The 13,158-nt window shown below is 39.2% G+C and overlaps 1 protein-coding gene across 2 annotated transcripts; it reads left to right on the top strand.

Annotated features, from left to right (window-relative positions):
* The first annotated feature begins 5,697 nt into the window (after positions 1-5,697).
* Positions 5,698-12,111, top strand: tent5c (terminal nucleotidyltransferase 5C). Of its 2 annotated transcripts, XM_081368674.1 has the most exons (3): positions 5,698-5,742; positions 5,927-6,054; positions 7,568-12,111. In XM_081368674.1, exon 3 carries the CDS (start codon positions 7,589-7,591, stop codon positions 8,747-8,749), a length of 1,161 nt encoding a protein of 386 aa, XP_081224800.1. In that variant the 5' UTR covers positions 5,698-5,742; positions 5,927-6,054; positions 7,568-7,588; the 3' UTR covers positions 8,750-12,111. The 2 variants fall into 2 exon arrangements, with proteins under 2 accessions (XP_081224800.1, XP_081224801.1); XM_081368675.1 differs by lacking the exon at positions 5,698-5,742 and having other exon boundaries at positions 5,927-6,058.
* The last annotated feature ends 1,047 nt before the right edge of the window (positions 12,112-13,158 follow it).

The raw sequence follows: 13,158 nt of genomic DNA, 5'->3' as shown, positions 1-13,158 counted from the left end.
TGAGCAGAAGAGACTTCTTTCAAAAACATTAAAAAACCTTTAAGTAACCCCAAACTTTTGAACAGTAGTGTAAATGTTTGAATGGAAACACTACAGTTTCTATGTGATATTATTTACTGCATTAGAACTAACAATATATACAGGGTGAGCCATATATATGGATACACCGTAATAACATGGGAATGGTTGGTGATATTAAAGTCCTGTTTGTGGCACATTAGTATATGTCATGGTCACCACCCATCTTGAGGAGTTTGCCCCCTCACATATACTAATGTGCCACAAACAGGACTTTAATATCACCAACCATTCCCATGTTATTACGGTGTATCCGTATAAATGGCCCACCCTGTATATTGTACATTTAATAAAGTAATGTAAGCATCATGTACATTCCAATACCTAAAGCTGTGGGAACCTTATGGAGTTGCAAATACTGTAAATTGCCTTTGTTCTTATATTATTCTTCTAACACATCCTATATATAGATCGAAAGTAGATACAGTATGTACAGTTCCATTATTTCAGTAACAATGTTATTGATAAATGTGCTATCTATTTGTTTTAAGGCCTTCATGCTTCTTTGCTCTTGGCAGCACACATTGATATTACAGGTCGTGGTGAACTGGTCCTGCACATTACCCCTGCTCTCCGTATACAGGTCATCCCCATTGCAAACAGTATTCACACATGTGTGTTTGTTGTTGTTGTTCTCTCTGTTTAGCAGAAGCAGCAGATTTGAGGGCAAGTAATTTCCAATTTTTTTTTTTTTTTTGCTGTCCTCTGTCATTGAGCTGTCTGGTCTGACCGCAGTGTGACAGGACGGGATGGATGGGGGGCAAAAGAAGGAAGCAGAGGTCATGAGCTGGGTGTCATTTGCCCTCTTTCAATCTGACATCATGTGACCCCTCGGTATCATCTGCTCAACAGATGCTGAACGATGACTGATTTCACTTTCCACACATACAGTGTTGTCCAAAACTCTGAGACCACTGGTGGAAATGCTTGTTTTTGCATATACAATATTACAATACAATATTGAGTTTGCCTAAGCAATGCTGAATTTTATGAACAGAGTGGTCTTCACCATCCACATAAACTTTAGAGACTACAAATATATTTTTCAAAGTTGTAAATAAAGATTATTGGAGTAAGTTTTACTTGCCATTTCTTTGTAATTATTTGTGGAATTTACTTGCAATGTCTGAGTGAATATTGTTTCAGAGTCAATCTTACACCAAAATGTGTTCAGTGTCATTTAGGGTCATCTTAGGCCACAAAGTCAACTGCTGCTCTGTGGAAAACAGTGAGTGATAAGCTTGGAGAAACTGGCAGCAACAAAAAAGCGCCAAGGTCACTGTGAACCAGGTAGGTCAGTTGGCAACTTCTATTAATGATAGCAAACTGATTGTTTGCATACCACCTAATCTACCAAGACCTTAATATGTGGCCTTGTTAGGAGATTATCAGCGATATTCACTGTGACATGTTTTGGCTCATTAGTGTAACAGTGTTGATGAGGTCAGATCAGGCATGATAACAAACATCATCTTGCCTATACCATAATTCAGAAACAAACTCAGCACAAATGACATGATTTTGGTTATATTATTTCCCTTATAAAAAGAAAAGATAACTATGCTTTTTCAGCAAGGGGTTTGCAAACTCACTGACCTTTCTTCTGAAAGTCAAATCTGTCTTTTCTCCAGTGGTACTAGCTCTCTCTGCGCGTGTAATCGGTTCTTGTAATCAACATGTTGGATGTAGGAGAAATGGGCAGAAATAAAGATCTGAGAGTTTTTGACAAAGGCGAAATTGTTATGACTGGGTCAGAGTATCTCTGAAATGGAAAGGTTTGTGGGTTGCTTTATGTCAGAAGTGGTGAGAATTTACCAACAGTGGTCCAAGAATTGACAAACCACAAACCGGCGACAGGGTGTTGGGCGCCCAAGGCTCAGCGATGCGTGAGGGCAACGAAGGCTATCCCGTCTGGTCTGATAAAATGTTAATGATGGTTAAGGGAGGAATGTGTCACAACACACTGCATCACACTCTGCTGCGTAGCCACAGGCTAATCAGATTGCCTATGATGACCCCTGTCCACCGGCGAATGTGCCGACAGTGTCAGAACTGGACCTCGGAGCAGAGGAAGAAGGTTACCTGGTCCGATGAGTCCTGTTTTCTTTTACATCACGTGGACGTCCGTGTGCTTTTGTGCTGTTTACCTGGGGAAGTCATACCAGGATACACTCTGGGACGACGAGAAGCCAGTGGAGGGAGAGTGATGCTCTGGGAAATGTTCTGCTGGGAAAGTCCGGCCATTCATGTGGATGTAAAAATTTGACACTTGCCCCCTACCTAAACATTGATGCAAACCAGTTACACCCTTCATGAAAGTGGTGTTCCCTGGTTGAAGTGGGATAATGCACCTTGCCACACTGCACACATTGTTAAGGATTGACTTGAGGAACATGATGAAGAGTTCAAGGGGTGTCCTGGCCTCCAAATTCCCCAGATCTCAATCTATTTGCGCATCTGTGGGATGTGCTGGACCAAGTTCAATCCACGGCATCTCCACCTTGCAACCTACAGGACTTGAAGGATCTGCTGCTAACATCTTGGTGCCAGAGACACCACAGGACACTCTTGTAGAGTCCATGCTTGTTGTAGAGTCCATAGTTCTTTTTTATAGTTATAGTTATGATAAAAAATGATGCCAAACTACTTAAAAAGGGTTTCCTTTACAAGAAATTCAAATTTCATATTGGGTATTATTTATTTATGAATTGCGTCATTATTTTTTCACCTTTATGTTGTTCCAAACCTGTGTGACTTCTGGGGAACACAATATATATATATATATATATATATATATTCTGAGAAATGTCTCTGTGTTGGTCATCAAAACTGTTTGGTTATCACCATTCTTCAAAATGTCTTCTTTCATATTCCACAGAAGAAAGAAAGTCACCCAGGGTGAGTACATGATGACAGAATTTTCAATTTCGGGTGAACTTTCCCTATAACTAGCTTCTATCAGCTGACAGATGAATTTGTCCAGCAGCTGAGAGCCAGTTCTCCAGTCCCTCCAGTACTAACCGAACCCCTCTCCTGAGGACACACGAGACCCATTGCATCGTGTTTTTGTATCTCAGGACCTCTGAATTTTAATCAACAGATCCCAGAGGGTTGCTGATGTCACGGGAAGGAGAGGATTATGAATGTCACTATGAGTCACTATGTGAGCAGATAGACAGAGGGGAAAAAAACAATTGCGTGGACGTCCGCATACGTAGTGGAGAGTTTAATGTGTTAATGGACCAGTGTGTGCGTGTGCGCGCCTCCTTCAGTGTGTTTAATGTGTTAATGGCCGCCGGTTAACCATCCGTAGCATGGACAGTGAGTCATTTCCACTTGGCTCTGGTCCCAGCTGCAGCAGGTGGCATTGCCCCTCCTCACAAACTAAATGACATTCACCTTTGAACAAAACACTGCTTAATTTCTGTTCGATTCAGCCCTCTCTGTGATGTTTATTTATTCTATAAATCCACCTGGGAAGGAAAATGCTTGCTTAGCCTCGTAAGACTCCATGTATCGTTAGATGTTTCTCAAAGGCTTTGAATGTGACATTTGGTGCTGTTTGTTTGATGATGCTGAAAGAAATCTTTGTTTGATGGCTGTGTTCTCGTGCTTTTAGCAAATCCAAAAAAGGAATGACAGATCATGGTTCGGATCTCAGAAATTCAGAAGCATATCTGGTTTTAATGCATTAATCTTTACCGTCACTGTTTATTTCTGAGCTCCGAGTGTGACAACAGTGACAAACTTTTGTGATGAAGCTTCCTGTGAGCTAAGTCATCTAGAATAACTTGGAGTTATGACTCATGTCTTACTAAAAAAAGGTTCACTAACCTGTTTGGCCAGTAATAACCCACATTCGATCGACATACTTTAGTTCTCTTACGTAGCACATTGTTCATGCCTCATCCTCTGAATGCAAATGCAGCAACCTTTTCGGAAGCATAATTGTGGATTTGAACACCCTTATTAAAAATAATGGTTTCAAAAGGGGTTTTTCACAGCAATACCATAGAATAACTATTTTTGGTTCCCCACAGAACAGTTATTAAAATAACCATTTTATTGTTCTTAGTGTGACGACCATTTAAAGAACCTTTTCTCGCTGTAAAGAACATTTTGTGCAATGGAACCACAGATGCCAATAAAGAACTTTGAGTGTATGAAGTAAAAGTTTTAAGCTAAGATAAAACTTTGCATTGTTTTCATTGCTGTCAACATTTAATCGACTGGGTAAGATATGGTGCGATGGTTGCCTATAAGAATCTTTGATTTTCATTGCTGTGTGTGTCTGAATCAGCTTGGGAATGACACTCCAATCATAAATGTAAGTGGCACAGGGAATAGCATTTTGTTTGTGTTTTTTCCTTATCTTGTATAATTATGTGTCCTCACTATTGACGTCATGTTAGATTTACACAAAACTGTTAGGACAGTCCCTCAGATCCAGTTTCTAATTCTCTCTCCATTCCTCTCTCGTTCTCTTGTTGCTCTCAGTCATTCACAAAACTGATTGTGATTCAGACCCCGCACACAAAACTGGAGTTTCCTCACATGCTATAGAGCAGTCATTTCCTGTTTCGCTTTCTCATGTCATTTATACCCTCATCATAATTAAAAAAGAAAAAAGATTTAGAAGGAAGCAAACAGACAGGAAAATCCCTCCCTCGTATTTCCACTGGAGGCTGCACTAGGTCTGATGGTTTACTCAGAAGCATCAGCGATATGCTGTATGTGATGATGTTGCACTACTTTCCTATAGGGTTTCTCCAGTGGTGCTTTTACACCCACTTATTCTGTTTTACTCCCTCAAACTCACCATCCACAATTTCACTGACATGACATTCACCACAACGTGGCTCATTATGTGTCTGTCTGTTAGAGTGTCACTTAGATCTAGCTTTTCAAAGACAAATATTAATTAGTGTTTGCTTTTCTCACAGTTATGAAAAACACCACCTACAAAAGAGCACGTGTGTGTGTGGGTTTTGTTTGTAAGGGCCAAATCTTTAAAAATGTCCTCACAAATATAGTGCATACATGTTTTTGAAACGGTCCTCAAAATGATAAAGGCACATCAATTGCTTTGCTTGTAACTCTGCTGGTACTGACTCTAATATAAGCAGTTGTGTGTGAGGGATATAGCCCTAGGCTAACTAGTAGGTTATTTATATCACTATATAGGCTATGTGAATATTTCCAGTTATAGTCTACCTGATGACATTCTTGAATATTTCTAGGCTTTAGAGAAAAAAGTCAGCTAGATTTATCAAAAACATGTCTCATGAGACATTAGCAAATTATTTTATAAATTTCACTCTGACAAAAAGTAGTTGAGCTTTAAATATTCCTGACAGCCCAGCTTATCTAAGGCACCTGTGGAAAACAACTATTTGAATTATTTGATCAAACCCCAAACCTCATGTTACTGTCAAATGTGTACCAGCCTACTTGCTACTCAGGCCTCAGCTACTCTGCCAAACCGGACGTCAAATTCGACATGTGCCTTTGGTCGCCTGGCAACAAAAAAAAAAATCTTCAGCCAATCACAGCTTTCGGCTGGCGCATTGATACAAGCGAATAGAACGCCGTATGTTTTTGAATTCCATATAGAGCCTTAGTCCATTGATGCCTTGTAGTGCGGAGCTCGGCACTGGAGTACTGGTAAGTTCAATGCAGATTGTTATTTATTTAGATTATTTGATTGTTATAGAAAATAAATATTTGTATGTTTGAGCCACGTGATGATGGCATGGCTTCAGAAAAAAAATAGTGCGCAGTGGAGGTGCGGAGAGTCAGGTTGTTTTGTAGGCAGTTATAAGAGAGCGCGCATGTGTGTGCTCTTCAGAACTGAAGCTCTGGCGTTTGACGACTGAACAGATGGATGGAGCTGCTGCTGCTAATAAGCCTTATTTGACATCCACTACTTTGTGCCGACCACGTTGCTGAGAACTTCAGGTGGATTTCTTGAGAACAGTAGGTGCGACGTTTTTTATATTTATACTTCATAAGCGCGTTGGATCTGTGTGATTTGGATGCAGTCGGAAGATTTACTTTACTTTACTTTCAGATTAATTGCAGGTATATTGGTTTGGTTGGTTTGAACGCTGACCTCGCGCACATTGTGGATCTTTCGATCTCACGTGCGCTTTGTATCAAACGATTGGTTTTCATTTATGCATCATTCTCTTGAGTAAATAGCTCGTTTTGAATCTTTCAAGTATGCACTGTATTTCGAACATTGTAGTACGCATGTTTTACTTGCTTACGTTGCATGTAGTTATGACTAAAGTTTATATTGTCGTGAGTTCGCGTGCTGAGTGCCATGTCTCTAAACATCTTCTTGTAATTTCCCTCTTGTAAATTGGAATCAATCCAAAAGGAATCAAGCGGGCATTTTCTTATATTATTCCAACATAAAACAAAATGGAAAAACCATGTACATTTTAAAACCATTTTGTTTTCAAGGCAATTGTGGTTACCAAACAGAATACAATTCCCTGTGTAAGACATCAGTGGGAATTAAAAAAAATATTTAAAGATTAAGACAAAACACGGTTACATTATTGTATCCTGTAGGGACCATATAACAAAAACTGGTGTTTTTTTTTTAAGGCTACCAATTTTTGTAATTTTATTTGATTACATTTTGTATATTTGAGAATTCTTCTGATTGTTTTAAAATTACGATGGGAATACGGTTCACATTCTTTGTTGTTTGGCTCAACCCTGTCAGAGACAGTCATATTCATAATTGATGAATTGCATAAATTTCAAGTTAATCAGTGTGCATGAATTATTAATCTTTTGGGATTTGTTTGGATATATATATATATATATATATATATATATATATATATATATATATATATATATATATATATATATATAATTTTTTTTTTTTTTTTTTTAAATGGAATCATGATGAATTAGTTGAGGAGCAGCTGAGTGTCACCCATTATAAATGCTTCAGTTCTGTTTGGCCTTCTGGAAAGCCTGAGAATCATTATTAGCTTTTCTGTTATGAGAGTGAACCTGTTAGACCATTTATATATTTTTATATTCTATGATATAATGTGTATGTATGTATATGTATCTGTGTATATATATATATATATATGTATATATGTATATGTATGTATGTATATATAATATGAAGAGTTCAGATGCAAAAGCCTCCAAGTGCCATCTGAACTTTTCTTCTAGAATCATCATTTTTGTCAAGCTCATATGTTTAAGTTCAGTAATTTAACTTAAATGACAATGAAAATTACCTATTATACGAGCTTGATAAAAATGATCATTCTAGAAGAAAATTTCAGATGGCACTTAGAGGCTTTTGCGTCTGAACTCTTCATAATATATTTATTTATAAAGTAAGTTCCTTAACTTCCCTTTGGGCTTATTATTCCAACTAAATATTAACTATCTAGATAAAGAGATTTTTGAAAATTGAAAATCAGTGAAATTGTTTTTGCACTTGTCCTAGGAAACTGCATAGACGGCAAACATGGCCTCTGCCTCATCCAGCAGCGAAAGTGAGTCGCAAAGTGTGCTTACCTGGGAGCAAGTGTGCCGTTTGAACGAAGTGCTGACGGAGGTTGTGCCCGTCCACGGACGTGGCAACTTTCCCACCCTGGAGGTCCGGCTAAAGGATATCGTACAGATGGTGAGGAACCGCCTGGAGCTGAGTGGCATTACAGTCAAAGATGTGCGTCTGAATGGCTCCACTGCTAGCCACGTGCTGGTAAAGGACATTGGCTGGAGCTACAAAGACCTGGACGTCATCTTCAGGGTAGACCTTCCTCGGGAAGAGGAGTTCCAGCTCATCAAAGATGTGGTTCTAAGCACTTTGTTAGACTTTCTGCCCGAGGGGGTAAACAAAGAGAAGATCACTCCTATGACTCTGAAAGAGGCCTACGTCCAGAAGCTGGTCAAAGTCTACACTGAGCAGGACCGCTGGTCCCTCATCTCGCTGTCCAATAACAATGGCCGCAACGTGGAACTTAAGTTTGTGGATTCAATCCGGAGACAGTTCGAGTTCAGCGTGGACTCCTTCCAGATCATTTTGGACTCTGTTCTGTCGTACTACGACTTCTCAGAAAACGGCATGTCTCAGCACTTCCACCCTACCGTGGTCGGGGAGAGCGTGTACGGTGACTTTGCCATGGCTCTGGACCACCTCAGGAACAAGATGATTGCCACCAAACGGCCAGAGGAGATCCGTGGAGGTGGTTTGCTCAAATACTGCAACCTCCTGGTGAGGGACTTCAGGCCTACGGACGAAGATGAATTTAAGGCCCTGGAGCGCTATATGTGCTCCCGTTTCTTCATTGACTTTCCCGACATTGGTGAGCAACAGCGCAAACTGGAGGCTTATCTGCAAAGTCACTTTGTCGGTGAGGAGAAGAACAAGTACAACTACCTCATGATCCTGCGGCGGGTTGTGAACGAGAGCACCGTGTGTCTCATGGGACACGAGAGGCGGCAGACACTCAACCTCATCTCGCTGACGGCGTTTCGGGTGCTCGCCGAGCAGAATGCCATACCTGATGCGTCCAACGTCACCTGTTACTACCAGCCGGCTCCGTACGTCAGAGACCTGAACTTCAACAACTACTATGTGGCCTCTTGTAACCAGTCCATTCCAACTTGGTTGCCTTGTAACTAAGACATGATTCTTGTTCAACAAAATCCATGAGTTGGCTAGAAAAGCTGGATTTTTGGCCATATTAAGGGATGTTTCCCTCTGTAGGCATAAAGGATCTTTAAAATGACAAGTGTTTCCTTTCCTTTTCTTTTTTTTCTTTACTTTTAATTCCTTCTCTGCAGAGGTGCCAAGATGTTTTTGATTCAAAGTGATATATTTTAGTGAATTAATTACTTTTTTTTTTTCTTTTTTTTTTTTAAACTTAATATTCTAAAGTTTCAGATTTGTTTGCTCTCATCGCTGTCCTTGCTCTGAGAGATTCATTTTTTTTTTCCATGTTGAAAAAAAAACAATTCCCACAGTGCCTTAATATATATTGTAACCCTAAAAGTGAAGGAAATGCACATTGGGGCAAAATTATATTTTTCCTGTGATACAAAATATAAAGGCCAAAAAAATAAAAAATGTTCTTAGAAATTCAGAGAAAAAAAAAATTATATAAAATTGAGAGAAAAAGATGAAAAATGTGAGCACAGGTGAAATAGGTATTTTAGGTCTCAAGTTATCAGGAGATTTTTGATTGTTTTTTTTGGTACACTAGTGGGCAGCTAAAGTTCTTTTTGTTCTCATGAATAGAAATGTTAACAGAATCATGTTGAAGTATTCATAGCAATGCGCTTCAGTTTGCTGTGTGAATGCATACTGATGACTTGTGTTCCACTGTACATTTTGGAGAAATTGTGCAGTTTGTAAACTTGTTCAGTCTTGCTAGTTACATCCAGGGTGAGAAATTGAAATCGGTTTCAGCGTGTACAAAGAGAATTTGTCCTCTTCCCACAGCTAGAGAGAGTAGTAAAAAGTCATTTTAATGAACTAGATTAATAAGGCTCCTTGGATCTCGTGGTTTAATCTTCCCTTCATATCTCATTAACATTGTGTACGTGTGTAAATGGGACAGAGAGGTCATGGTTGTCCATACAAGGATCAACTGTTGGACGATGGGTCCTCCTGAGCTTTTTGCAGCCATTAGCAGACTTAGCATTGCCGTGTGTAACAAGACCTCCAGCTAACAGCCCAGCCAAATGGTGTCACAGCGCTCTAAAATTATCCCTTCCCTCTCGGGATGTGCCTTGAATGGACAGCATATGGGCTGGAATTTCTAGTGGGGCGCATGTCTTTCCTGTGCTTCTGATTCGCGTCACTGTAGATGACACTGTATATGTGAATGCTGGTATGTCACAAGGCCTTTTCTGATCGTTGAGGTGTGGGAGGGTTCACCGCTGTAACCGGGGGATAGACCAATGCTCGGTCAAATGGATGTAAAAACACATTGGTGTGGATTTCTTTCCAGGTTTGGATCTAATCGATTTTGCTGGGGTTGCTGCTCTTGATCTTTATTGGGCTTCATTGTCTCCTGTCTTGGTCCTTTTGTCAGTGAATTTGACGTAATGGCTTCAAGGAACATTGCAAGTGTCAGTTGGGTAAAATCAATTCCATGCTTTTTGTAAGTTAGACAGTGTTAATTGTGACTGCCTATTACTGTCCATTACCCCCCCCCCCCACCAATCATGCCCATGTGTAGTTCCTCTTTCGACAGTCATCCATTCAGAGAAGTCTAGTACTCCGCTAGCTGCTCTTACGTAATGGCTGACAGCTGTCCCCTGCCCCTCAGGTTCCCTCTTCGTCTCTGCTCGTGCGCCTCAGCTCCTGCTGCTTCAGCTTGTACAAGCACATGCACGAGATAACCATGAGAGCCACGTTCCTTCGCTTATCAGCCGTCACAGACTTCTAGGGTAATGAGAAGGGTCACACAGCCTCCCTTTCAGTGGGTCACACCCCAAAGTGTATTGAGCTGGAATGGATTTTACTCTTGATGATTTTTTGATGATTTTTTTTTTTTTGGGCCCCTACACCTTCGTATAATTTTGGGACATGCAGACTTTGGACCAATGTTTGAACCAGCAACACAGCACATGTGCCTTTTTTTGTGGTCACCCTTTTGGGTTTAACTTATGACTGTGCGAAATGCAAGGAAAGACCTTGTAGCTCAATCCTCTGGTTTCAAAACAATTTGGTTAAAGGTGAAGGAGGATGAATGACATGGACAACTAAGAATGCAAAGTTTTTATTATTTTATTATTTAGTCCCAGTTATACCTTATCAAGTCATGTCACACCCTGCTTTTTCTGAGTGTAGTTGTCTAGTCATTCCAGTTGTTTTGTAATTAACGTCTTTTCCTCATCCTCCTAACCAAAGTACTGTTGCACTACACAGCGCTTTCAAAATCTCTTAAGGCCAAATTGTTTAAAATACCCATTTCAATAAATGCACTTTACAGGCCTTGTCGTACTCAAGCCCTGTGAACACACAAGCTATAAGGTGTCTTTCTTTTCCTTTTTCTTTTTTTGTTGTCTCAGGGACATAAAGGGCTACAGTCTTGATGGCAACAACTGTTCAGCGAAAGTAAAAGTTGAACTGTTTGAAATGCTTTGTCTTAGTTACAACTGAGATATTAAGTAAAATGTCAGCGCACCAGGAACAAATACTTCTGTTTCAGAACCGGTTTCCCCCTTTTTTTTTTTTTGGATGTATAAAGGGCACTTGTATGATCTGTAGTTGTTGGCCAACATAATTATCACCTTAATCTGTCCTTTATTGATCATGTGTATTACAGTCACAAAAAAAAAAAAAAATCAAAAAGAAACATGGCATTTGTTTAGTTTTTTTTCTTTATCTTGTGCAGATGCACTTCACTTAGATAAGGCATGGTATGATGAGGCTTGGTTCATTTCCTGTTTGAAGTCTGTGTAAAGTGTTTCATGGAAAGGGAGTGTTGAAAATGGGAAAACATGCTTTTGTGTGTATTGAATTCATATCGTTCTTTTTATTTTCTTTGTCCCCTCTGTCTGCTGTAATTCCATATTCCCCAGTGTTAACCTTTATTCATTAGACAAAGGTGTTGGAGCTTTTGTGACCGCTCTGAATGCTTCTGTAACTCTGTGTGCAGGGGAGGTTTATTGGATTTGGATATGCTTGTCTAAAGTGCAAGTCTTGATGATTGAGGCCTTTTTGAAGCCCTTTTGCAATGTTGCAAGTGGAGTTGTGGATTTCAGCACATTTTGTTTACTTTTTTGTGTTTTATGTGTCTTGTCTGTCTGTAAAGATGCAAATGATTGTGAGTTTAAAAAAAGTGAATAATGGAAGAAGTCGCACTATTATTTTGAAGTAGTTATGTCGGCTCTCTGATGTCGGCGTGGTGATTTAATGATGTAGATTCATTATGCCATTTTGTTTCAAAGCACTTTTACCTCACTATAATTTTCCTTTGGATGGAATTGAGAATAAGGAAAATGTGTATCAATGGGAAAAAATAAAGTATTGAAAGCCCATTCTTTCTCATGCTCTTTTCTTTTGAAAGTAAAACGTTTTCTACAGCGTTCTACAAATGTAAAGTCTACCTGAATAAGTTGGTTTTTAAATGCTTGCCTGAACTAAGTAAATTCTATATTAGTATTCAATTTAAGCTTAAGGAAATTAAAGTGTAAATGCTGTTATAAAAATTAAGTAAAACCGTCTCAACTTTCTACTAACAAGGTAGAATTTTTCACTGTTTCCCAGCTGTATTTACACTGTTTTATCATTGCTTTTGTTAGGTTTAGTAACATGCTTTTCTTGTTACATCTGGAGTTCATTTTCTTCTCTATTCATCAAAAATGATCCAACGGATATGATTGTTATTGTGTACCAAGTATTGTGAGATCTGTGTTCGAGTGGGTACCACATTGCTTACCTTATGTAGGTATGTTGTCAGAACATCTAGGTAATTTAATACAGTATATAAACTAAAAGTTAAAATCGCTTATGTTCTTTGTTAATTTTACTTAACTTGGTTAAGTAGATTTAACTTAATTCCATATGTGAAATATGCATCTAACAACTTGCGAAAGAAATGAAGTAAATTTTACTTAGATTTGCTGTTTGAGATGGAGGGACACTTTATTACAGTGTTTTCTCGTAATGGTGGAGACTGATAGTTTCAAGTGTTTGAATGATCAGTGTTCACTGAGGTGTTTATTCCTAAGGGCTCTTTGGCCCATGTGGTGTTCATCTCTGCTGTGTTGCTCCACTGCCCTTAAAAGCACAAGTATGAATCAGCAGTCTCTGCTGCAGGCTGGAGCTGCTCTCTGTGGCTGATATACATAGTCCTGATCTATATCAGTCACAGCGGGCTAAAAATTAAAAGGTTTGGTTGCACTTTTTCTTATACATTACGTGCTAAATGAAACTTAAAGTCATGCTTACCTCCTATTCTTTAACATGTCTCCATTTACCGTGAAATTTATACTGTGGTTAACAAGAAACTTGACAAAAATGTAGCACAAGGGTTTTGAGCTTTAAAACTTATCTAGGTGTGTAGTGAAATTCCCTAA

Source organism: Scardinius erythrophthalmus (assembly GCF_964197995.2).
Source record: "Scardinius erythrophthalmus genome assembly, chromosome: 6".
Taxonomy (NCBI): domain Eukaryota; kingdom Metazoa; phylum Chordata; class Actinopteri; order Cypriniformes; family Leuciscidae; genus Scardinius; species Scardinius erythrophthalmus.
The sequence above is the reverse complement of the archived record's forward strand: the minus strand, read 5'-3'. Positions and strand labels throughout refer to the sequence as shown.

Excerpts from the sequence above, each read along its gene's own strand:
- tent5c (XM_081368674.1), top strand. The coding sequence starts at position 7,589 with ATGGCCTCTGCCTCATCCAGCAGCGAAAGTGAGTCGCAAAGTGTGCTT.